The sequence below is a fragment of the Syngnathus leptorhynchus genome, chromosome 1 (genome assembly GCF_054491065.1).
Source record: "Syngnathus leptorhynchus isolate UIUO chromosome 1, UIUO_Slep, whole genome shotgun sequence".
Taxonomy (NCBI): Eukaryota; Metazoa; Chordata; class Actinopteri; order Syngnathiformes; family Syngnathidae; genus Syngnathus; species Syngnathus leptorhynchus.
Window position 1 is genome coordinate 15835006 of NC_141195.1, and position 25995 is coordinate 15861000.

Sequence of the window (25995 nt, forward strand, 5' to 3'; positions counted from 1 at the left end):
ATAAAGAAAAACACGGTTGTTCGTATCTATTTCATCCACATCTCAATTTTTTACTTTGTGTCACCAAGAGACAGCCAATCAACCCTTTAAAAATCAACTGGAAGTCAGCTTGCAAGGGGGCGGTGCTTATTGCAGCAGAGGCCTCATTGTCTGAGGATGCAGCGGAGCGAGGGAGGAGGGAGCGAGGGAGGGTTGAGCCAGCAGCGACACAAAGACGGGGAGCCAAAGCCAGCGAGCGGTGGAGAGACATAGACAAAGAGGAGGCGGCCACAACTCTCTTTCTTCATATGGGGGAGGAGAGGGGGGGGGGAGGATTAACCGGCTGATCTGCAACACGCGCTCACACAACACACACACACACACACGCTCACATATTATATAGACACACTAAACGCTGGCCAGCATCACCGGGCTCAACATCATCATCACCATCGGTGGCAAGCGAGAGACAAAGAGTGAGACGGCAGGGCTTGGTGAACTGGGACCATATCGGCATCAGAGCAGAGACAGACGGGAAGACCGACAGGCATACTGGAGGAGACTGACTGACGGAAGGACGGAAGGAAGGAAGAGGGAGAAAGCCACGGCCTTCATCACCTCCAGTCGTGTTCGTGTGCTATGGCTGACCACATGTTCCTGCTGTTGCTGTGTGTGCGCTGAGTGCTCTGTCTGTGGTGGTGGGTGTGTTGGCTACAAGCGTGTGTGAAGTGTGTCTGTGATGGGGAACGCGGAGAGTATGGAGAGCCAGCTGGCCGTCATCCGGTCCAGAGCCGCACCGGTCCGACTGCCCATGCCCGACGCCGCCGAGCTAGAGGAGAGGTTCTCCATTGCCCTGGTAACTACACAGATATGGATATTGCTGCTTGTGTATTGTTGTGGTGGTGGGTGGGTGGGGGGGGGGGGCTGCGAGACAGGTACTGACTGAGACCTGGAAAATAACCATCCACACAAGATTATGTCTGCAGAAATATTGATTCCGAAATGAAATTGTGTTTCAGAACTCTATGAACCTTCCTCCAGACAAGGTGCGTTTGTTGCGTTCCTATGACAATGAGAAGAAGTGGGAGCTCATCTGTGATCAGGTACTACCTCGTCGTTAAGTTGCGTTTGAAGACGATTCTTTTTCAATGTGCTAACCATCGTGTTGGCGATGTAGGAGAGATTCCAGGTTAAAAACCCTCCGCACACATACATCCAGAAGCTGCGAGGATTCCTCGACCCGGCTGTCACGCGCAAGGTAGGATGGCCGGTAGATAGAAACCTACAAATGTAAATAGCAGAACAACTGCTTGCTGTTCTATGATCTGTGGAAATAAAAAGAAACTCGACCAAAGTGAACGCAAGCATTGTTTTATGACATTGCAACGCTACTTGACTCAGACTGCACTCTTCAGAACCTGCAGCACAAGGCAATGTGGTCCTAATCTGTCCCGGTATCGGAATAGGTGTCTATATGTTGCATGGCAGTCATTGCTGGGATCAACTCGTTTCCGCAGAAGATCAATTTATCGCCTTCTCACTTGCTGCTATGACTTCAATCAATCAATCAAAGAACATTGAGAACCATTCACTTTACTCTCTGCTTACGTGAACTGACATTGTACTTGCAGAAGTTCCGGAGGCGGGTCCAGGAGTCAACCCAGACACTCCGAGAACTTGAGATTTCTCTTCGCACAAACCACATTGGGTACCTACCATACGAGTGTCCGGCTCTTTCTCTATTTGGCCTGTCTGACCGGTTGTTTTATGCGCAGGTGGGTTCGAGAGTTTCTGAACGAGGAGAACCGAGGGCTGGATGTCCTGGTTGAGTATTTGTCCTTCGCTCAGTATGCTGTTACGTAAGTCTAAAAATGATTCCTGTATTCATTCGAACCGTTTTCTATACTTCAGTAGGATTGTGGATGAGCACGAGCTCATCCGAGCTGGATTAGGGCAAGTTTGGAAAAGCAGTTCGGAGAAATCCAGTTAACAGTGTTGCCATGGAACCCGCTGTGAACACATTAACAATCCTGTTGGGTCTGATTGCAGGAAAAAGCATGTTATCAGATTTTATCAGCTCATTTGTGTCTGTTCAACTTTGCCTTTGTAGATTTGATGGCGAGCAGTCAGAGTCTGGCGGAGACGCCGCTTCAATTGACTCTCCATGGAGTCGCTCCATAGAGGATCTCCACGGTGACTGCAGTCTCCCGTCCCCTTCGTCCTCTGCACCCAGATCAGCGCGCCACTCCATCAGGTAACAAAAGGCAAAAATGTGCAGGTCCCATTTCTGATCAGGTTTTTTTTTCGTTAGTAGTTCCACTTTGGTAACTCGCTCCAACACGCTGCCCAGTAGTCGCACTTTGAAAAATTCCCGACTGGTCTGCAAGAAAGATGACGTCCACGTGTGCATCATGTGTCTGCGAGCTATCATGAACTACCAGGTGGGACAAAAATGATATGGTTTACATCCGATTATTTGAGATAGTCAACTCAAATGATGGCAAGCATGGAAATAATACACGTATTGTTGTGATCTCCTCAGTACGGTTTCAACATGGTCATGTCTCACCCGCACGGAGTCAACGAAATTGCTCTGAGCCTCAACAACAGGAATGCAAGGTTGCTAGCACCATCATACATGATAGACAATGCAGAACAAAGAATTGTGCTAAAAGCTGATCTTTGCTCTGTGTCCACTCCAGGACCAAGGCTCTGGTGCTGGAGTTGTTGGCGGCTGTGTGTTTGGTCAGAGGTGGACATGAGATCATCTTGTCGGCCTTTGACAACTTTAAAACTGTAAAGACCTGACGTCAAAGTGACTTGAAGTGGATCGATCGACTGACTGCCTTGTTGAGTGATTGTCGATGGCTCGGTTGATGTTTTTCAGGTGTGCTCCGAGTCGATGCGTTTTGAAAAGCTGATGGAACATTTCAAAAATGAAGATGACAATATTGACTTCTTGGTAAGGTCAACAACACCACGTATTGCCTTGTGAGCATGAAAATTACAAAATGAATTTAATGATCTTGTCTGATCACAAAGACTTGAATTTGAATTGCCCACGAGTTGTTTTGTTCATCTGTTCAGGTGGCTTGCATGCAGTTCATTAACATCGTGGTCCACTCGGTGGAAGACATGAACTTCCGAGTGCATCTGCAGTATGACTTCACCAAACTCAACCTGGATGACCACCTCGAGGTAACACTTTGGGAACTTTTTCAGTCGGCATCAGTCACATGATCCCTGTTCAACTGAAGGAGAGCCAGCCAAACAATCAATCGTGTCCACAAGAGAATCATTGTCCGCCTGTCTGTCTGCCACCTACCAGAGGCTGAAGCACACGGAGAGTGACAGACTCCAGGTGCAGATCCAGGCATACCTGGACAACGTGTTTGACGTCGGCACTCTACTGGAAGATGCTGAGACCAAAACTGCAGCTCTGGAGAGAGTGGAAGAGCTGGAGGAGAACTTGAGTACCGTAAGAAAAGCTGACACGGCACTATGATGACACAGACCACCATTTCCCACTCACGTGACTCTCTACGCAGATGTCGGAGCGTCTGCTTGATGTAGAAAATGAAGCCATGTTGAAGATTGTGGAACTGGAAAAACAGCTGATGCAAACAAACAAAGAGCTGGACCAACTCCGGGTTAGTCACGTAAATAAATAAATTAATTCATACTTTTTCCTGACATGGGGAGCCCCCCTAAAAGGCATCTTTAATTTTTTTTGTTTCACATTTTCTCCACCTACTTCTAGAAGTGGAATATGTTTCTCGTACATGCTTACACTGGAGGGATTGTTTTTGTGTCGCACAGGATGTGTATGCCAGTGCCAACACACAGGTGCACACACTGAGGCGGATTGTTCGGGAGAAGGACCAGACCATTCGCCGTCAGAGTCGTCTCGAGCGACAGGCCCAAGAAGCCCAACAGGCAGGAGGTCCTGGAGCTCCTCAACCCCAAAGAGGAGAAGGTGATGGGGGCGTGGCCAATTCTGCCTCACCCTCGCCTCCTCCCTGCCCCGCTCTCTCCCCCAGGTAGCACCATTTTTTTTTTATACAACACAAAAACACAAAGAAGAGTTTTTATTCTTATTATTTCCATGATCCAGCCCAGAGACAGTCGCCTATCATAACATGGGAGCCGGAATGGGCGGTGCTCCGGATATGCCGGCCCCGCCGCCGCCGCCTCCACCGCCACCAGTGCCAGCCTCAGGTGAGTGTGAACACTACCAATAAAAAAAACAAATTTCCAAAAGTGGAGTAGATTTGCAGTTTCAAGAAAGTCCCAAATTACTGTGACAAAAAAAACAAGCAAACCATTCTCGGTAATGTCTCATTTTTATTATTTAAAAAATGTTAAAATGTTAAAAAAATGTTGATTTGCTTCCCACCTTCTTCTTTCAAGTGTCCAACGGGTTGTACCCTGCTCCTCCACCGCCGGCTCCTCCGCCTCCTCCCCCGCCTCCTCCCCCTCCTTGTCGGACCAGTGAACTCTCCTCCACCCTCCCGATGCCACCTCCTCCTCCGCCAGTGGCCCCCCCGCTTCCGGGTTCAGGGGGGTCGCCCACCGTCATCTTCAATTCTGGGCTAGCAGGTGAGCGTCGACGCAAAAAGAGTATGAATCACGAAGCCTAATAAGAGTTGCATTTCATTTTTTAAATAAAATTATAAGTATATTTTTTATTAAACTTGTACGTATTGTGTTATCATATTTAGGAATTGTTTTTAGGTGCAGTTTTTTTCCCTACATTCAAGCAGTGTTAACTATTTCTCTTAGGTCTACTATGCTACTGTAGTTTTAATGTTGGTCTTGATGTTTTTTAGGTAGTAATTGGTACTTCACTCTGATTGTCACTAACTAAGTTTGTTCTCTTTTATTCTGCTGTCAGAGGGACCACTCAAGTTATTCTGTATGTTTAATGACTACACACATATGTCAATCATCTGTCCATCATTCATGTGTCAACCTTCTATCCGTCATCCGTCTCCCTCAAGCAGCCACCCGTTTAACACTCGTCCATCTCTCACCATAGTTAATCAATACATTGTCCTTGAACCACCAGACCTTATTTGAAACGACTCACTACAATGTTTCATCCAATCCGTTTCTTCACTTGTGCAGCGGTGAAGATAAAGAAGCCGATCCAGACCAAGTTTCGAATGCCTGTTTTGAATTGGGTCGCCCTGAAGCCAAGTCAAATCAACGGCACCGTCTTTAATGACATTGACGACGAAGCCATCCTGAGGGTACCGGTTAAATCAACCTGTCGCGTTTGAAACTGTGCATCCATTTGATACCGATTTGTTTGTGTCCAGGATCTGGATGTGGAGGGCTTTGAGGAACTCTTTAAAACAAAGGCTCAGGGTCCAGCAATGGATTTGACTTTGTCCAGACAGAAACTTCCCCAGAAAGCTCCATCCAGAGTCTCATTGCTGGACGCAAACCGGGCTAAGAACCTGGCCATCACACTCAGAAAAGCCGGTCAGGGTCCAGAGGTCATCTGCCGTGCCATCCACATGTAAGTCTCAGGCAAACATAATCTGTTCTTAAAGGGGAAGTCAACCCCCAATTTTTTTTGTAAGAATATGTTCTGTTGACAATCCAACTAGTCAAAACACAGTGTTCTGGTTAATGTTGTGTTTTAGAATGTTTAAAGAGGCAAAATCCACCTGGTTTGATCTGTCTCAGGGGGCGGCCATTTTGCCACGTGCTGTCCACTGAAAATGACATCACAGTCTCAGGTCACAACCAATCACGGCTCACCAGTTTTCAGAAGCTTAGCCCTGATTGGATGTGACCTGAAACCTGGCAACTGTGATGTAAAGGTAAAATAAATATGTCCTGTACATTTCATAGACTTGAGAAGAGTGGCTGTCAAGTCTGATGGTTTTTTCCCCTTTCTCTATTTCATCTTTCTCTGTGTAACGTACTTGAAAAATCTCCTCAGCCGTCTGTGAGCAAACTCTCGTGTCTTAGCTGTATCGTGCTTGCTTAGGTTTGATCTTCGGACGATTCGAGTGGACTTTGTGGAGTGTCTGATGCGTTTCCTGCCAACTGAAGCCGAGCTGAAACTTCTCCGCCAGTATGAGAGAGACCGAAAACCTTTAGAGGCACTGAGTGACGAAGACAGCTTCATGATCCAGTTCAGTCGTATTGAAAGACTCAACCAGCGCATGTCCATTATGACCTTCATGGGGAACTTCAGTGACAATGTACAATTGTTAACACCGGTAAGTCACACATTGAGAAGCACTTGATTCCGGTGTGTGTGTGGTTTTTTTTTTTTCAACCAACTTATGTTTTCCTTGCAGCAACTCCATGCCATGATTGCAGCATCTGTTTCTATAAAATCATCCCAAAAACTGAAAAAAATACTCGAGGTCAGTTTGTTGCCATCGCGGGTGTGCACTCACCATTGTCCTTGTCATTTTGAGCCTTTATTGTTTTGTTGATCCAGATCATCTTAGCCCTTGGAAATTACATGAACAGCAGTAAGAGAGGTGCTGTGTACGGCTTCAAACTGCAGAGCTTAGACTTGGTAACACACACACACACACACGTACACACACATGACAAATGACATACAGTGGCGTGTTCAAGAAAAGAATGCTGGAATGTAAAATATGTCAATTCGTCTTATTCAAGTGAAAAGTCAAGTTGAGTCTTTCCAAATTTCTAAGTCGGAAAACTGTTGAGTTAAGTCTGACCTCTACTGACCTTTCCCTGTTGACATGGATTTAGCTCCTGGAGACCAAGTCAACTGACAGAACACAGACGTTGCTTCACTACATAAGCAACGTGGTCAGAGAGAAATATCCCACAGCGGCACTATTCTACAACGAACTTCACTATGTAGACAAGGCGGCTGCAGGTTAGAGGTGGAATGACGACAGCGTCTTTTTCCAGCATTTGCCAACGAGTACGTGTTTGTGTTTGTTCCAGTGAGTCTAGAGAATGTTTTGTGCGACGTAAAGGAGATACAGCGAGGGATGGAACTCACCTGGCGTGAGTTCAGCGTGCAGCACAATGCTACCTTGAAAGATTTCATCAGCAGGCATGAATCGCGACTCAACAAACTTCAGGAGGATGCACGCATAGCCCAGGTATGCGCACACACAACCACACACATAGACGTGCACATACACACAAGCACAACAAAAATGTGGCACAAGGCATACTTGTGGAATTCTTGCTTTGTGGGATTTTTTCCTTTGTGAACAGATGTACTTTGACAAACACATGCATGAGTGTCTCCCAATCGCATGATATATTTATTCTCTCATCGTGTTTGTTTGAACTTTCTGAAGGATGCCTTTGAAGATGTGGTGAAATTTTTTGGCGAGAGCTCAAAAACGATGCCGCCATCTGTCTTCTTCCCAATCTTTGTCCGTTTCATCAAAGCTTACAGGGTGAGTGACACAAAAAGTCGCCTAGCTTTTGAGTCAGTAAGATTTTGTGCCCTGCGCTAACTTGCTAAACTCAGATGGCTGAGGAGGAGAACGAACAGCGACGGCGTCAGGAGCAGATGATGCTGGAGAAACTGGAACAGGAGGAGCAGCAGCAGGATGAAGAAACCAAGGTAGGGTCATATGAAGATGACGGCTCGAAAATATTTTTGACTTTCTGTGGTAAATGTCGCTCAGTACTTCTGAACGTGTTTCATTTTCTTGCTCGTCCCCTCTCAGTCACCGTCTCACAAGGGCAAACGGCAGCAGCAGGAACTTCTCACCGAACTGAGACGACGGCAAGGAAAGGACAGCCGCCACGTTTACGAGGGAAAGGACGGCGCCATCGAGGACATCATCACAGGTAAATGACTTCTGACCTTATGACATCACTTAGGAAGGAATTAGGACTTTTAAGATCTTTTTGATACTATGATTAATATATAATATTTTTGTGTCCGTCTTGCTTACTCAAATGTAATTCAGTTTTCAAAGGATGAGGATTTCTTTGTCTAATCAATCTGTAGCTAGCTAGCTCACGATAGCTCTACAGCAGGGATGTCAAACTCATTTATTGTGGGCCACATCGTAGTTATGGTTTCCTTTGTAGGGCCATTAATGACTTAAATAGAAATGAATATCATCACAGACACACAACAGAATCCAGTTTAAGAAGGTCTAACAATTTTCTAATTTATTTTGAAAATGGGATTGTAACAAATATCGATTCGATTAAAAGGGAAGACAATTTACAGTTTCGGTATTTTAACTAGAAACATTGAGACACATAATTTGCCTTTACGGGCCACATAAAATGATGTGGCGACCTACAATATCTATGTATATTTTGTTTTCCATATAATTGGCACTTTCCCCTTCTTTTCCTCAGCTCTGAAAACCGGCCCCTTCACAGCTAGGTCGGCCAAACGTAGCTCTCGATTTTTCTGCGACCCTGCCCATCCCGAAGAACACTACTGAAGCGGAAAAGATGATCGTCATCGCCTTGCCCACCTTGAAATAATGGCAACAATAAGCACTTTGAACATTTGCAATCGAGGAACACAATGACATTATGCCATCGAATTGGTCATTGAGCACAGTATTGCGCCCTGGTTTTGAAATTGTTTTTGAATACTGGACTTGCTTAGCTGAAATCCTTGTACAAATTTGCATTGTGGATGATTCATCCACTTGTGTACATTGCTCAAACAACAAGGCTGATTTTTTTTGTCTCTGACAGACATTCACAAACTGAAAATGAGTTGTTCCATATGACTATTTGGGGAAGCAGCAGACCTTAAAAAGTAGCGAAAAGCACATGCTAATGTCATGCGGTCCCCAATTGTGTCCCGCCTGATTTTGGACAAGTATATGTGTGTGGTACTAAAAGCTTTGCCGCGTCTTGCAAGTCTGCCAGAGTTTTGGTCAAACTCGAGAAGTTTGTTAAGTGAAATGCGTACAGGGTTATGTTACTGGTTTGTACTGTATTTAAATTATTACTGATCAAATGTCACTTCGGGTTTTATTAATTTATATGAAACTTTGTCAAATCCAGCAAACAAAGCGACCCCCCCTCTCCATGAATATGCTGGCTACACTGCTCACTAGCACATATGAAGTGCATTAGAGAAGGTCCAGGCCCATGTGTCTTAAAATTTTAAATGCACACTACAAGGTTTTTCCTTCAACAGAGGCCCAACAATCAGCCAACTTGTCTACAAAGATTCTGCAACGTTTTCCTTGTTCCTTGCCGAGAAAAGGCAGAAATTGTGTTAGGAACTTTTCTGACATCCCTCACACGAAACCGCCAAACAAGTTCTTTGTTTCTAATGTCTCTTGCTCTCCAAGGAGGCCACGCACCCGGCACCTTCTATCAGTCTCTCGCCTGCTTGTTTCCTAACCGTCAGAGACCCCCAATATTGTCCCTTACCTGTCTTTTCATTCAAAACGTTAACATGAGCACAAAAGAGCACAAAGTTTTCTACATTTTGTAGGTTCTCCAGTTTTTGTTGTTGTTACTGTTGTTGACTATTTAGTGTAAATAAATAAAACACGTTGTTGATACAACGCTAAAATACTTCCCCTTGTTGACTAATTGTTAGTTAAACCAAAAATCTAATATCTGCTTTGTCATGTAGCTCGCATATTTCTCTTCCTTAGTTTAGATCAGTGGTCTCCAACCACCGGGCCGACAATTTGAAAGAATAAATAAATAAATAAATACATAAATACATAAATACATAAATAAATAAACGCTCGTCCCGATCACGTGACTTGTTTCCCCAGTCAAGATAGCAAAAATGAGTAAGAATGTATTTTGAAAAATATTTTTAAAATTTGGCGATTTTCTCCCAATTACATCCGTTGGTGCACCGGTGTCTCTTGACACAGGTAAATTTAAGTCAAGGCATGTCAGCCCAGTCGAGCAAGCGAAGCAAGCAAAACTAAGCAAAAAACAGAGTTGTTTGGAAAGGAGAAAAAGTCCAATGAGGAGACGGAAGAAGAGACTACAACTTCTAAGAAAAGGAAAGGTGCATTTAAAAGAACATTGACGGAGTCCTACTTAAAATATGGATTAATCGCTACAGGTGACTGACGCGCCAAGCCCACTCTGCATAATATGTGGCAACAGGCGAGTTAACGAGGCAATTAAGCCTTCAAAACTGCTTCGGCACAAGGAGACCAAGCATCCTGCATTAAAAGACAAACCTTTGGAATTTTTTGAAAGAAAAAAACGGCAGCTTCTGGTGTCATTGACTCCGATTACGCCTAGATGGGACCAGCCGGCTTGTTTCTGAGAAACAACCTCAGTGCTCCCACTTATTCAACGTAATGGTGAGTTTTATTTTTATGTGGTTTATATTTTTATATATTTATAATAAATGAGTTTTTTATTTATATCAATGTATTATTTATATCAATGTATTATTTATTTATATAAAGGCCGGTCCGCGAAAATATTTCTGACACGTAACCGGTCCGTGGCGCAAAAGGTTTGCATGCATGGTGAGAACCGCAACTTGTGAAGAGTAATACAATTAAGAATGACCGTGATGAATCAAAATGCTTTAACAGTTTTGTATGTGGGGTAAAAAAAAAAAACTGATTTGAAAAAGCACATTCATCTTATCTGTATGGTAGAATCAAGATGGAGTGATAAGAGAAAAAACATTTTAGTGGGTGCTCAAGAGATTTTTCCTATAATTGGAATAGTTAGAGATTACTTTTACTACAGCAAGTGGCAGGTTTTTATAGGTCAATTTTTTTCTTTTGTAGGTCAAATGAAAACATCACAAAAACCTGGTGTGGTAGGAAAAAGGTAATGATATTTTCTAAATCAGTAAAAAAAAAAAATGCTTTTGACCATTGTTATTTTTATTCGTGCATAATATTTGTACGAATTAAGTACAATTGGAGAATTTGTCATGGCGAGAAGCATTCACTAAACCATTTTATGCTTACCACCGTGATGATGACCTACTCAAAGCCTATCAATAAGTTCAGGCACCAGTAGAAACAAAAAAGTATGAGATAAAGATGGCATGATTCAACAAACACTGGTTTAATCACATTCATTCTTTAATTACATACATTATTTACAGACAACAAGCATTATGGGCATTAAGCATGAATTACTTTGGCATTGTGACAAATGTTATGTTGATTAAGACAAGCTCTCCGATGTCCGTCCCAAGCCTGGCTAAATGGGTGGGTTGCATCCAGCATCAATTACTCCATGTATTATAATGATGATAATGAATTATAAATAAGTTATTGAGGAGTAAAACTAGTTTGCGGTACTTCTTTCCGATGACCAGTATGACAAAGAAATAATTTGTGTCATTATTTCATATACATACTGTGCACAACTGTACATATATGATTGCTGAAAACAAATTTGATATCAGAAATCATGGACAGGGCAATGTAGCTGGGAGACATAATGCAGTTCGACTGCCACTTAATATTTCATAATTTTGCAAAGGGAGCAAATCCAACACTTGCCTGGCTAATGCAATACATGAAAAGGCATCTTCCTATAACTGATGATTATCCGGTTTGATTTGCATCTGATAATAGCATACACAGTGTCTCTAGGGTCTCTTTTTGGCAGTGGACAATTTGGCTCGATTTAACTTGTCACTCAACAACCTATCCGTGGTGGAGCATCTTGCGAGGACTGCCGATATTTCTGCTTCGTTCCTGCGCTCAATGGCTGCATCTGCAGCCCCCTCAAGGTCGCTGACAAGAAGAGCACAAATGTTTTCACATAGGAGCAAAGAATTCCCAACTTGTGTGGTTATGGTGGAGGGTTGGGGCTGACATCTTACCCGATGGCTAGGTGAGCTTTGACCTTCTGCTCAAGCGTCACTCTGGAAACGTACTTCTTGGCCTCATACTTATTATTTGACTTGATGCAGACCTCCACAAAGGCCTAAAGATGATATAAAACAACATTGAAAAAAAAAAGCTTAAAGGATCATAGTGGCTAACTGGGCTCTACTTCCACCTACCAGGTACCCAATTGGGGACTTTTTACTCTTTGAGAACTTCTCCAACTCTTCCCATTCCTCCTTTTCTGCCAAAGACTTAAGTTTCAGCCACCAATACCTGAACCGGCAGGCAGAATTTGGATTGAATTAAATATGACGTGTTGAACATATTGCAACATTTACAATTACATATTTTTGGTCACATTTTTTTCCCCCCTTTTAAATTCATCCTACGATTCATTCATTGGAATCCCTTTCTCGATATATACCTCTTGTCAGGTACTTTGAAGTCTCTGTAAAGTTGATCCGTCTGCTTGTAAAGCCCCAACATAAGCAGAGTTTCCATGGTTCCCTGGAAAGGGAGCGACATCATTGGAATAAAGCAAAATCATTTAAATGCCAACCAAAAGGATACCTGCAGTGACAAGCCCATCAGCCCAGTCCCCTTCTCGTCATCCAGTTTCTTTTGGAAACGGAGGAGACGCATCTCGTCTTCAGTGGCCTGCAAAAACGGTTGTTCCGTGTCAACGGCAATTTGGCACGCGATGACGTCATTCGTCCTCCCAGAGAAAAACGTAAAGTCATTCAAAAGCTCAGTCAGCTGGGTCATACCTTGGACGCAAACTCATTTTTGGCTTTGTTGTATTCGTCGACAGCACTTTGCAGATGAGACAAACGGCTGTCTAACCTCTACGCACACAAATGCAAACACACATCAGTTTTTCTTTGTCATGATGTCACACATACACATGGAAAAAGTCCGCCAGTAATCATAAGCGCAAAATAAGCAAAGGGTTTGAACTCCTTAATTCACTTCAACACTAGTCCTTGGCACCAAGACACCACAAGATGGCGGCAAAACAAAACTTTGGATGAATTACTCAATCCAAATATCTTTTTGATCATTGTAAGATAGTTACATCACATTTAGGAATAAATACATGTGATTCGTGTGTGCAGGTCAAACCTTCTCCCTGTAGCTGGTGGCAACATAATAATTGGCCAGCTCCTGGTGGTCATCATCCTGATTGTATAGATCCCTCAGAGTTTCTTGTTCCTGCAGTTTACAAAACTAAAACACGAGGACGCCAAGTTGAGTGATCTGAGAGTTACGTGATAGGAGCCAAGTTCCTAAAGGGGAAAAGTGCTTACCTGTCTGTAGAGACTCAGAGCGACAGGCTGGTTTCTTAGTGTCATGAAGAAATCTCCTCTGTTCATCTCATTCTTCAAGTGAGTTACAACCATGTAAACTAATACACACAATCACAAGTGTCAACAATTCTTCATAAGGTCATGTGAGCTCAAATAGTTCATTAACTGCTGCAGTAGCCAAAAGTAACAAGTAATTGACCCCGCCCCAGATTTAGATCAATCATTGAAACTGTAAACACAAAAAATGACACCTTGTGTATTTAATGCATACTGTAAGTGGACTTTAAAGTCATCTGCTAACTTAACTGTCATGTGGTTTAAGAATTGTTGTTAATTAGCAGATGTTTGCAACCAGTAGACAAACCCAGGTCAGTGTCGCCACTCTCTACAGCTTTACTGAGAGCCAGCTGACTTCTCTTCATCTTCAGTAGAAGAGGAACTTGCTCACCAGACCGAGCCTCCGAGTCCAACAGCTGGAACCCGCACAACGATATTAGATTGTGTAGATTGCTGGAATATTTTCATTCCAATAATTCATGTCCATGCATAACAGCAAGACAAGTGAAGCAATCAAAAATCGAGAAGTGTTTCGACCTTGATGGCGAGCTCTGTTCGTCCACATTCAAAGGCTTTAGCAGCGATGTGTGAGTAGGACACCCCCAGTGAGTCTCCCACCTTCTGGCACACCGCTCTGGCTATGGCTTCATCCGATAGTTCCTTCTGCTGAACCTGGCCGCGCCCACATAGAGAGACAGGACAATTCCATTGGTCAAAGACACTACGACGAGGTGAGGTGTCAACTTACTTTACAGGCGGCCCAGTGCTTGAGAACTCGGCTGACCCCCTGATAATCTGGGATCTTCAGGTAACGGCAAATTTCGATCGCCAACTGATACAGTTGGCGGTACACCAACCTACGAGCACACGTTAATTAGAATGCTGTTGACGGAAATGCTGGGACGTTAAGTCAAGTTGACTTACCTGTCAATCAGCACCTGGAGGGTCATCTGTTTGAATCTGTAACCAAATGTCAAGGAGGTCACTGAGAAATGATTTATGTGCGTGGACACTGGAGAGTGTGCAGAGGCGCTTTCCCCAAAACAAAATGGTGCCAATCAACTAGGACGGCCACTGTGAGTGCGTGTGTTTGCGAGACTGAGCATTAGGATACTGTGTGTGCGTGAGTGGCAGACCAACACTGCACTCTCTGACGGCATTCAAGACTCGCAGCTCTCGACAGGTGGATACAAAATGATCTGGACTGAAGTCTGTCAGGAAACACTTACCAAAGGATGCCGCCTGGAGACACAAACGACACCGAAAAATCACATTAAAATTGGACATGAAAAATGGGCCTGACCGAACATAGATTTTTTTTTCTAGGCCGATTGATTGATTGTTCTCACCCGCAGCAGGGACTTCTGGGTGTTGGAGTCATATTCATGACCTGCCGCCTCCACACACTGTCTAACCGCCTCTCCCAGCATGCCTTGCTCCTTGATTTCCCGCAGGTACTCATCAGCTTTTTGACTGGACTTCTAGGCTCACACACGCAGGATGTTACTTTGGAACAAAAAAGGCCAGCAGTATGAGAGACATACAACGCTACCTCATACTCGCGGTGGGCCTCCAGCAGCAATGCTCCCGGTGCCATCGAAGCAATTTTGAAGATGTCCTGACAGACGATCGGAACCTCCTGCAGCAGCTCCTGATTGGTTGAACTGATGATTCGAACGCCATCCAGCTCACCAACACAAACGCACCGACTCTCTAGTGGGAATCTGCAATGGGGTCAAGGATGAACCCTTAGGGAATGAGGCGACTTCTGGAGAACATGGATGAAGTTTTACAAGAAGAGCAGAATTTCAATCTCGGCTATTGAGGATACTGGATGATGTCGTTGCACACTCCGACCACCAGAAGGAGGTGGTCCCACACCATCACCACAGATGGCTGCTGTGATTTTGGTCTGCGACACCTGGACATACCAACAAGCATGTAAGACATACATTTGGGATGGATAAAATAAACTTGTATAAGGATTAACTGCGCACAATGTGAAATAAATCCTGATTTGATTTTTTTGTTCAACATAATTTTGATGAACATACATAGATGCAGGCATCCATCGAAAACCCTAAATTAGCCACTTGAAAAAATTAGAATATTACATTACAAGCAATCAAAATGATAACCCTGATCCCTAACCCTAAATTAGTTTTAAACCCTACTTTGAAACCTTAGCCCTAGTTAAAAACCCTAGACTCTAGTTTTAAACCCTAGATTGAAACCCTAACCCTAGTTTAAAACCCAGATCACAAAACCAGTAAATGCAGAGAGAGGTACACACCAGACCATCTGCTTGGGTGGTGTCCTCACTTTGGTGTCGACCTCACTCAGCTTGCTCTGGAGACACAGTCGCACATAAATCTCACGCAGAGACCACACCCCTTTTATAAGGTGGTTCAAACGTGACGAGACGACAATGTGGTTCACCTGAAGCTGGGCTAAGCCTGTCCATAGGTGTCCGGTATCAGTGAAGAGCGCAAGATATTTGTAGTTGAACGACGCCGACATGTGGACGATGTTGCCCAACTGAGGACTGAGCCCTGGAGCACACTGACATGGACCAAACACAATGTCTATGTCACTGTTTGCACATCTCTGTATCCTGTATGTTCGCCCGCCGGCAGTGTTCCCGTCTCACCACGGAAGTGCAAGAAGTATTGTCCAGGATATAGAGATCAGATCCAGTAGCCAACAAGACTTTAGTCTGGCGATCTTGGGTAAGAACAACCCAACAGGACGGTGCCACCTGCAAGCCTAACACACAAGACAGATCAGGTGAAAATATTATTTGGGTTGTGGGGAGGTTGTCGCACAAGGCGGGTGTTACCTGGGACGACGGGTAACCTTCTAAGTTTTAAATCAGTGATGTTAGTTGCCAAGATGAACCGAAAAGACCCCGTGACAATGGCAATGCCTGTCCCATAGGGAGAATGGAACACCTTGGCTTCTAAGACCTGAGACTGCACCACTTCCTGCAAGAAAACTCAAGTTCATTTGGCACATTCTAGGAGGAACATAACGGATTCATTCAGCACATGTAATGTGATTTGATTAAACATGAGACAACTTGACATGTCAAAAGGACGGGTGCAACCATGACCGGCAGTTACTGATGGGTGGAAACTAAGAGTGGCTTTGCTAAATAAGTGCTAGCTATTTTCAACAGCGCACAATCTGCTAGCGTTAGTGAACATGCAATAGCGCCTGCCATTTGGAACCCATCTTACCTGTCCCATGCTGAAGTGCCTCTTGAAGGACCCGAACAGGTCATAAATCAGAACAGAACCATCTTCTTGAATACACAACAACTCATCGGAGACTGTCCAACCCAGCTGAATCACAGGACCACTTTTCCACTGCCAAACATACACGCCAACTGTCAGCACACGGTAAAGCCCCCTCAGCGGCCAACAATTGTTTTCAAAGATAGCGAATGTTACCTCATAATACTCGGAATCGTGAGTTAGACAATGCCACTAGTGCTTACCGGGAAACTGGCAATGGCGATTCCAGAAGCAGAATAAATCTCCAATTGAGGACGGGAACTTGGGGAACGTCTCTGGGGTTCTCTTAGGAGAGCTGCAACAAACAATCAAAAACACTCAGTTGGGACATGAAGTCCATATCGTGCGACCACGTGTGTACCTATAGGTCCGCCGTAAGGTGCCGCCGCTACCAAGCAGTCTTTCAATCCATCTCTCAGGTTCCAACTCATCTCATACAGCTCTGTTTTACTGCCAAAACACAACACACGCACACACATCACATCTTACCCTACAAATCCGCATTCTGATTGATCGATTTCTATTGAATACTTTGACAACTTTTGATCATGTTAATCTTAATTGAAACGAACATTATATAATTGTTTTCATACAACCTGGTTACAAACAGTGGAGGAAATCTACAAAAGCAGTCAGCGTTGCTCACTTTGCGATTTAGCAGTGCACCTTTTCCAATTCCTGTGGAACTATATATGGAATTAATAAACTTTTAATTCACACTAAGAAAACAAATAAAACAGTCTTTTATTTTTATTGTATTTTCTTTTTACTTTTTTTTTTAAGGATGCCTATGTCATGGGATGACATTTCTCCAAGCATGATTTATGTTCTGCAAAAATATAATTATTTATTTCTGGGGTAGTTAATGCAGGGCTATGTTTGAAGAAAGGCGCCTTAGAAATAAAATGTATTATTATTATTATTATTATTATTATACCACCCACCCCCCAAAATGTTGTATTTATTTCTGCAAATAAAACACGGAGTCATCAAAACTTCGACGAAGATAGCACGGCAGAGTCCGCGTCACATAAGATCAAAGTAGATCCAAAGCCGGCAAAATAAATTTGAATGTGAATAAAGAAAATGTAGATTCTGACTGCAGTTTGCATGTGCCGCATCTTGTTCCCTGACAGTAGCCGCCCCGTGATGCTGAAACTTACCGATAAAAAGCTTCTTCCATCGGATTCCAGTTGGCTGTTATTAGAGCCATGCTGTACATTCCTTAGCCGGAGACCAAATGTATTATATGGTGTTGCATATACTGTACGTATTGATTTGGTTGCTCAAATTTGTTAGCTTCAACTCGATCAGCTGATTACTTCAACCATGTAACTTCTTCTTCATTTAATTTACTGGCGGAATACGTCCTTTTGGTGCATACTGCCACCTACTGTGCAGAAAACGTAAAGGGCCTTGGCAGGCTATTCTTGGTGCACGAATTGGAGGAATGTGATAAGATTTCCTGAATCAGAGCCGGGTCTAGGAATGGGCAAGAGGGGGCCTGGCCTCCTCAAATAAATGATGTGCCTCCTCAAACTAAATCCCCCAAAATATGATATTTCATATATCTTTATTATCTCATGCCTCTCTCCTCCACTCTACTTTTTAATGTCTTAATATCTTGCTTGTCCCCTCAAATATGAAATATATCAAGTTGTTTCTTCTTAAAAGGTACTGGCGCATAATGCCCCCCCCCCCCTCAAGATTTATGGATGCCCCCCCCCCCCCCCCCCCCCCATACATACCTGTCTCCCACCTGCCCAATCCTGAATGTGTGTAATTTAGGAATGGGAATTTAATTCTTTAAATCATGTGAATTTGGGATAGATATTGATATCCAGTGTCAAATTTGAAATCCGAACTGATTTTATTTGTTGAGAAACGTGGGAGTTATTTGAGATGAGTGACATGGAAAATGGGCAATGATTTTAAATTTGGGCATTTTGTCCATGTGAAAAAATGTGTTCTCAATATATTCTGAATGAGCTGAACAGTTTGAAATTGCAATGGCAAACATCAGGAACTCTTTAATAATATGCACTCACCATTTTGCATTTCACTGTGTATGTGTCGTAAATGTGTTCCCTTTCAACTGTCTCAAACTGATTAATCGCTTCCACAAAACGATATTTCTCCACCGTCTTTGATATGTCGCGTGTAAACATATTTTGTTTTCCTGCTTCTTTGTCAATGTAATTGGTCTCAAACTTCCTGTAATTGTTATGTGTACCATGATTTTTTTTTTCACTGATTCAATAACATTTCATGCATTCTTTTTTTGGCAGCGCAACAGCACTTCCTCTAAATCCTATGGTCTGTCTGTCTGTCAATAACGCTTGTCTCCTCCAACTTCCACACAAAAAGCGAGATCAGATTGTAAGACTGAACTGTGGAACTGCGAGGAAGTTGCCCACCACTCTATTGTGCTTCTAAATAATGTGACTTCCTTTATGTCTTCCTTGATTCTTGTTCAAAGTCTTTAACATGTGGACAAACAAGTTAGCCTCTTGTCATCTGTAAACAACTGCCGATTCCAAAAATCATCACTTTAAACAATGTTACATAAATACACGTTACTTAGATGTGTCATCATAGCTTAGTCTGAAAGAAGAACCAAAATTGTTGAACTAGAAGGCCAAAAAAAATGAACATTTGTATGCTTAATGAATGGATGAAAACCAACCACAACTTCATGTCAGAGAGCGGGAGAGCACGGGAGAGCACTTTCTTTCCAGATGACTTCATCTGGAAAACATGACGGTGAGAGAGATCAACCCCTTACACTCTGTTGTCATGGCAACAGACTGTAAGGTTTTCTTTTAACTCCTTCCCGACTCGAGTTGACAGCGCCACGTACTGTTTTACACCGTGAAACTTATTTTCATTACAAGATGTGGGTGTGAGTAGGGCTTTCATTTGAAGTCATTGTTGTTCTGTATTTATTTAGTCACCTAAAAGACGTGTGGTTCCATTCCACTTTATTGTACAAGCTTAGTTACCGTGTAATGCTTTCTATATAAATTGCATCTTATTTGAATGAAGAAGACATTCATATGTAAAAATGCATGTGAATTAAATGGGACATAATGTCAATAGTATAGCTTTTGTTTTTCCAGTTTTCTTCTGCACTTGCTGTCCCATTGGGGAGTTGAATTGGCTCGCAGCTCCAGATTGTTTCACCCTTGTCTTGTTTGTGCAACTTGTGTCAAGCTGCACGAGTACAAGTACTGGTTTGTTCAGGCACTGGAAGAGTTAAGGGTGTGCACTTCCCTACAGGGAAGTTAGGCGGAATGTTTTTCCAAGTGCCAACCAATCAGAGCTCAGCACACACACACGAACACACGCACACACACAGTTCGCACTGCTTTTCAGCCTGCAGAACTTTCTGACCAACTGCTGTCTTTGATGAGTGAGGACGGCGCTGAAGCCAGCAAGAACATGGTGACCACTGACACCCACCAGGACCAGGACCTATTGGTTCCTTCCCAGATCCAAGAGCCAGAGGAGCAGCTCAAAGAACAGGAGAACCCAGAGAACCAGGAAAATACCTTAGCAAGCCTGATTGGGTTGGACCCAGAAAAAATGGGCCAGGGCCCCGTCAACGCCATCACGGTCCTCACTTTGCTGGACAAACTGGTCAACATGCTGGACGCGGTGCAGGAAAACCAGCACAAGATGGAGGTGAGTGAAGGGTGGGGCTGCTTGCGTTCTACTCTACTCTGTGACAGTTACTCCAGACTTACTCCCCAATTTTTTATTAGAACTTTATAAGGACTTACATGGTCCAGAACACAGTCGCAGTTGCAACATTTGATGTAAAACCTTTCAAATTCAGAAAGACGTGATTATCCTGGCCAAGTCAAGAGCTGAGCATTCATTCCAAACAACTTGACTGAACTTGATAAAGCAGGGCCTACATAGTTGTTGTAACTTTATTGGATTACATACTCTCCAACGGAAATTGTTAAGGGCCCAAAGCCGGTCCAACTTCAGCTATCAAGCTACTTCTTTCTAATTTAAACTAATATAAAGTTGAGACTCCTTTCTTTTTTCTCCTCTTTTTATCATCGATGAAACAAGACTTTGATTGGCAGCTTGCGACAGTATTAGAAGCTTTTTTTTCATCTTTAGTAGAATGTTCACAGAAAAGGGTGTTGCCCAAGAGTTGGGCATGGAAGATGGTGAGGTTCAAAGCCCTGGTCCAATTTCTTCTCTGCTGACATTCGGTTAAATCTGAGAAGGGTGTGGTCACGCAGGCATGCGGTAACTGTAAACTCCTTTGGTTTTTAGGGGCACCAGGTGGAGATGGAGGGTGTGGTCAGGGGGATCCAGGCCGATATGATTAAACTCTCCAAGAGTCACAGTCACACCTCCAACACCGTCAGCAAACTGTTGGACAAGAGTCGCAAGCTTTCCGTCACCATGAAGGAGGTCAATGACTTTGACATGTGAAATGCCAGGGAGAACTGCAGGGATGTTTAAAATAAAACGGGATTGTGTTTCAGGTACGAGAAAGGATGGAACGTCAGGGCACGCAGGTTAAGAAACTGGAGGCGAACCATGCCCATCTGATTGACAGAAACAACTTTAAAGTACTCATCTTCCAGGTCTGTGAGCTGAAATTATTTTAGTCTCTCAATCCTTTGATGCAACAAGAGGTCATATGATCTCTCCTGATCTCCTTTTTCCAATCATGAATTACAGGGTACCATGACTCCTCTCGCCGATACACAACATTCCCCAAATTCCTTATGGTCATGTGTTAGCATGTGTCTATGTGTTAATTAAGCACAGGGGTGCTCTGAGATATGAAATCCATATGACAAAGCTTATAACTTAAAGCACACTTGTCTCAAATGATCCGATTCATTCCATATCATTTGGCATCATTTCATATCTGTCAATATCATTTCACATTTTTCACTATTGTATTGCAATTTTTTTTTAATTTTTTTATTTACGCTACATTAGTCCGAACAATGATTCGTACCTTGAAAAACTTTCAAGTCAGCCTCATATCTTTTACTCTTCTTCCATATCATTTTATGTATCCATACATTTCAGTATCCTTCTGTAGCATTCAAAAATCCTTGGCCAGCGCTCCACATCTTTCAACATCAATCCATTTAATTCAAAATGAATGACATTTTTGATCAACATATTGAACATTTCTTTACCAATAGCATTTCTTATCATTCCATGATTCAATAACATTAATTGTCATTGGATGTCATTCCAGATGATTCCATGTTTTATCACTTAATATTCCAGCATTCACACACACAAGTTTTCCAAAAGTTGCATTTTTTCAGTACTAGTCATTTATGGCATAGGATAAAGAATATTTACCTGTGAAAATAGTGATATTTACTGTCAACATGTTTTGCGCCACAGTTAGTGTTCGAATAGCCACTGCTTATAGGATTAATACACTCTTGATGCTAATAGTTAGCCTGCTCATGGCATTTTACATTATGTGTTAGCATTCAGCTATTGGGTGCAGTTGTTTGGTTGTTATAAATACACAATGTGAAACTCTCCCTTTTTTATGTTTAGGGTGACAAGAAGCTTCAATGTAGTACATTAACCAATTCTTTTTTTTGGAAGAATTGTTCTCAAGTTAGACCAAAAAAGTCACCAATGACTCGTATCTATAAAAAATGTAAAAAATTAGGTCACTGTTCGCTGGTTCGTCTCTAGTGTAGGATCAGAATGACAGTTTTTTCACTTTAGGCCCGTTTTTGGCTCACTGTGGTCATGCTATCCCTTGAAGGAGGAGAACGAGATCCCCTCCAGTGTCTTTGTGAAGGACCCGCCGCCGTTCCCTCGTGATGAAATTCTGGAAGAAGGGGATGAATCCGGTGCTGTCGAAGGCAATCAGCCCTCGGAGGGTGGACTCCACACTATTGACCTGTCATCTGATGAGGACGTGGGCCTGGAGGCCGATCTGGATGAGGAGATGTGGCCTCAAGACCTTGAGAACATGGAGAAGTCCAAGGCTGAGAAATTAAAACTATCCAGTATGAAGAGGGTAAGCCACACATTGCCCCAAATCTACTGTAGATTTTGTTGTAGTGGCTTTTTGCTGTAAAACTATACAAATTCCTGTTCTTCTAACTTGCTCGGCAGGTTGACAGCCTGAAGAAGGCCTTCTCCCGACAAAACATTGAGAAGAAGATGACAAAGATCGGAACAAAAATTGTTTCCGCTGAACAACGAGAGAAAATCAAACAGAAAACATCCAGCCTCAAGGTTCCTCCTGTGACCTTTGGCATCAAGAAGGTATGAATGCCGTGATCTGGATCTTGTCTCTGTGTGACCTCTGACCTGTGTATGTTTGCAGCCTCGCAGCAAATCAGCCTCCCAGCCTTCCGAAGAACAATCTGCCCAAATGGAAGAGTCCCCCCTCCCAGAGGATCACGTCGAGCTGTCTCCGCTGGGCAGTGATGAGCAGGAGCTCACCTTCATGGAGATCCACAACGAGTTGGCTCCAGAGTCAGAGAAAGAGCAATCGTGTGCGGAGGTCAGCGCAATATCTGAAGGGGTTGCTGAGGACTACGCTTTGTCCACCACACTGCCTCAAGACCAGGAAAGCAAGGAGGAGTCTTCCATGTCACTCCAGGAGTAAAAATTGCAATATTTTCTTACTAACACATTTCTTACACTGAAAAGCATGAACACAAACACACTATCTGAGCTGGGTAACAGAGGAGAACACTGTGGGGGACCTTGTTTGAAAATATTCATGTGCTGTTGACTGAAGTATGTTCACCCAGAAATAGAGGCTTTGATATTTGGACCCCAAAACATTTATTCAAGCTTATTATTATGAGCACATTCCATGTTTAGCAACAAAAGCAACACCTCATGCTAACCTTGAGCTACGTAGCTGATGTCTAACCACACAAAACCCAGCTCACTATGATCAACCAGTTTAAATTTGTATAAAACAAACTGGTTTTGATGGCTTGCACAAATGCAATATAACGCAAGTGTTTACTTTGATGTAAAAAGAACTTTTGCAACCAAAGAATATGTCCTGTTAAATGTGCCACAAGATTTCCTGTCTGGTGCAACACAAATAAATAACTTTAATCAAATTGATTTGAGATACTGTATATATTTATTTCTTAAACAACATTTGTCCATCACACCTCTTCACATTCTACATTTACATTCCTGTTAGTTTTTCTTGATGAGTTTGGCGACGGACGTGAAGGCTTGACGCAGACCGATTCCTTTCAGGGCGCTGCATGCTTGGATCTCCCAACGCAAATGCGGATAGTTATTCAATCGCAGTTGGTCCGAGATCTGATTGCAAATATGTGGCAATGAAACACGAGAAGGGCACAAAGGATAGAAAAAAAAAAATGTTTTGTAGGTTCAAGCTGATATGTTCCACTATGCGTCTAGAATATTGTCTGTGTTCTACCTCCTGTACAGTCATGGCGCCAGGCTGGTCCATCTTGTTGGCTAGAACCATCAACGGAATATTTCGGAACTTTTCTTCACTCAAAACCTTCTTCAATGTCGTCTGAGCCTCCGGCATCCGACGGGGTTCGCTGCTGTCAACCACGAAGATCAGAGCCTTGCAATCATCCAGATAGAACCTAAGAAAGATGGCAAAGAGGAAGAGAAAGTAGCAAAGAACAGTAATACTTCAAATTACCTCCAGTTGGGCCTCATGCTTTTTTGTCCTCCGACATCCCAAACTGTCAAAGATGTCTTCTTGTCCACATCAAATGATCCTACATTGAATCCAATGGTTGGTGATGTGCCCATCACCTGTCAGGTCACAAGCAGATCACGGTAGCGCACGCAGACAAACCACAATGCCATATTAGCCAGAGCCTCACCTGGCCAGTTAGCAGTTGAGTTAGCAAAGTGGTCTTTCCCGCAGAGTCCAAACCCATCAGGATCACCTGAATCCATGGTGGACATATGCACGTTAGCTTAGCATTTGAAGTCTAAAACTAATAGACCTTTTCACCAGGATGTCACACGTACTTCAAGGTGGCAAGAGATGAAGAGACCTCTGATAGTATTTTTAGAAGGCAAATCTTGTTCTTTGAAAAAGGCTGAGACACAGGGTCAAAATGGCTTAAATTGTGATTTTAGCCTTCTTCTCTATCGCTCTTTAGTTAATGTGGCGTGTCAGTCAAAAATAGGATGATAGTTTTTTTAAACCGAGACATATTTTGATTTTAGCAGGTATGTTTTCCAAAAATAGACATGGTGGAATTTCACACATAAATATGGAGGAATCAGAACGCACATGCTCTTTTGAAGATGAAATGGATAGTGTGCAGTTGTCTATTCAAAGGCTAGCTCTTATATTTCCCTAAACTACTCAGACAACCAAACCCAACAGGTTTTTTTCCACATACCCATGACAAATTTACTTCCACAAATCCAATGATGTTTTGGTCCCAGTCTGCCCCTTAAAAAAGTGGCTATTATCTCCTGTTATTCTGAAAAGCTCTGCAGATGTGAGCATACAGATGAGAACCAGTATGTTGGTTAGCTAACGGTAGATGGAAATCTCATTTCATTTTAAAGTTTGACATCTAATACCCTAGAAATGCCTCTTTATGACTCTGAAGTTAATCTTACCATACTATTCCAAAATCATGAACAACATCTTTGAAGTTTTTAACACTTGAAAAAGCTAACCTTGTGTGAATGACAGCTGCAACTCTGGCTGAAACACTTGAAATGCTTGTTAAAGCTTGTTCCATTCATGCATTTAAACAGGCAAAGAGTGGCGCCTAACCTGTTTCAGGGTGGATCCGCGTATCCGTCCAACACGTTAAGCCAATGTGTGTGTTACCTGTTTGTTAAGTCAACGTGCCAAAAATGCCTCGTGTTACCTGTGGACGTTTAGTTGACTGAATTAGTCCCATTAGTCCTCTTCTGCTTTTTGTCCCTTTAACATCAGAATCCAGTCACTTTCTTGCTAAGTAATTGTCTACCAAGGTAGGAAGTTACACATGACATCACAAACCGGTTGGACTACATTTCTTTATGCAAACGGCACTAAAACAAACATGTTCTTTCTATTACAAACTGTGCCTACAAATGGATACCCAAAACAATTGTGATGCAAGAAAAAAAAAAAGCATTACATCCTATACAAGTCCAGCAAAATACTAAAAGAAAGCGGCGAGGATTAACGAAAACAGATTCAGAGAAGCGAGATAGTTACATGTACGTACACTGAAGGTATAATTTGGGGGGCCTATGCAGATTTCCTTTTATATCCAGACGAGATGATGTGGAGGAATGATTGTTGGACTTCTAAAAATGCTTAAGGCAACAGTGCCTCGAGTGCAACCTTTACCCCAACTTTAGTATAGGTTACTCATAACCAACCTCTTAAGCAACAGGACATCAGCAGTCACAGTAAGCCGCTGCAGAGTACAGAAGCAAATGTTAAGGGAATACCAATGGAAAAGAGGCAATTAATCACGATTGGGGTTTTTTGTGTGTGGTTTTTTTTACAAGTATGAGTCAGGGGCAAGGCAACTCCATGCACCGGACCACCCAGAGAGGCGCAACACAGCC

The 25995-nt window shown here is 43.0% G+C and overlaps 4 protein-coding genes across 8 annotated transcripts; 2 read left to right on the top strand and 2 right to left on the bottom strand.

Annotated features, from left to right (window-relative positions):
• The first annotated feature begins 718 nt into the window (after window positions 1-718).
• Window positions 719-9395, top strand: fmnl2b (formin-like 2b). 2 transcript variants are annotated; one of them, XM_085909936.1, is made up of 28 exons: window positions 719-835; window positions 999-1082; window positions 1157-1237; window positions 1611-1687; window positions 1755-1838; window positions 2090-2233; window positions 2291-2420; window positions 2522-2598; window positions 2682-2775; window positions 2867-2941; window positions 3067-3177; window positions 3308-3457; window positions 3528-3629; window positions 3799-4019; window positions 4094-4197; window positions 4390-4578; window positions 4874-4894; window positions 5107-5231; window positions 5301-5503; window positions 5981-6215; window positions 6297-6365; window positions 6443-6523; window positions 6727-6856; window positions 6928-7088; window positions 7293-7394; window positions 7469-7564; window positions 7671-7794; window positions 8320-9395. In XM_085909936.1, exons 1-28 carry the CDS (start codon window positions 719-721, stop codon window positions 8406-8408), a joined length of 3276 nt encoding a protein of 1091 aa, XP_085766062.1. In that variant the 3' UTR covers window positions 8409-9395. The 2 variants fall into 2 exon arrangements, with proteins under 2 accessions (XP_085766062.1, XP_085766071.1); XM_085909945.1 differs by lacking the exon at window positions 4874-4894 and having other exon boundaries at window positions 2294-2420.
• Window positions 9396-9832: 437 nt separating this feature from the next.
• Window positions 9833-23535, top strand: cavin2b (caveolae associated protein 2b). The gene is made up of 8 exons (XM_085910049.1): window positions 9833-10265; window positions 10707-10749; window positions 18717-20112; window positions 20722-20862; window positions 20937-21038; window positions 22205-22462; window positions 22561-22713; window positions 22775-23535. Exons 3-8 carry the CDS (start codon window positions 19837-19839, stop codon window positions 23057-23059), a joined length of 1215 nt encoding a protein of 404 aa, XP_085766175.1. The 5' UTR covers window positions 9833-10265; window positions 10707-10749; window positions 18717-19836; the 3' UTR covers window positions 23060-23535.
• Window positions 10992-17787, bottom strand: vps16 (VPS16 core subunit of CORVET and HOPS complexes). The gene is made up of 24 exons (XM_085910037.1): window positions 17592-17787; window positions 16790-16878; window positions 16632-16723; window positions 16372-16500; window positions 15972-16116; window positions 15783-15898; window positions 15572-15694; window positions 15426-15481; window positions 14964-15053; window positions 14685-14856; window positions 14482-14613; window positions 14247-14374; window positions 14057-14092; window positions 13881-13989; window positions 13670-13804; window positions 13440-13548; window positions 13076-13173; window positions 12891-12995; window positions 12536-12613; window positions 12339-12425; window positions 12193-12275; window positions 11945-12041; window positions 11762-11865; window positions 10992-11672 (listed from the first exon to the last, which is right to left on the bottom strand). Exons 1-24 carry the CDS (start codon window positions 17648-17650, stop codon window positions 11525-11527), a joined length of 2520 nt encoding a protein of 839 aa, XP_085766163.1. The 5' UTR covers window positions 17651-17787; the 3' UTR covers window positions 10992-11524.
• On the bottom strand, window positions 23163-25460 carry arl11 (ADP-ribosylation factor-like 11). 4 transcript variants are annotated; one of them, XM_085910063.1, is made up of 5 exons: window positions 25105-25208; window positions 24288-24353; window positions 24101-24216; window positions 23864-24041; window positions 23163-23742 (listed from the first exon to the last, which is right to left on the bottom strand). In XM_085910063.1, exons 1-5 carry the CDS (start codon window positions 25171-25173, stop codon window positions 23614-23616), a joined length of 558 nt encoding a protein of 185 aa, XP_085766189.1. In that variant the 5' UTR covers window positions 25174-25208; the 3' UTR covers window positions 23163-23613. The 4 variants fall into 4 exon arrangements, with proteins under 4 accessions (XP_085766189.1, XP_085766217.1, XP_085766206.1 ...); XM_085910091.1 differs by lacking the exon at window positions 25105-25208 and adding an exon at window positions 24439-25079 and having other exon boundaries at window positions 23177-23742; XM_085910080.1 differs by having other exon boundaries at window positions 23179-23742; window positions 25205-25413.
• Window positions 25461-25995: the final 535 nt, after the last annotated feature.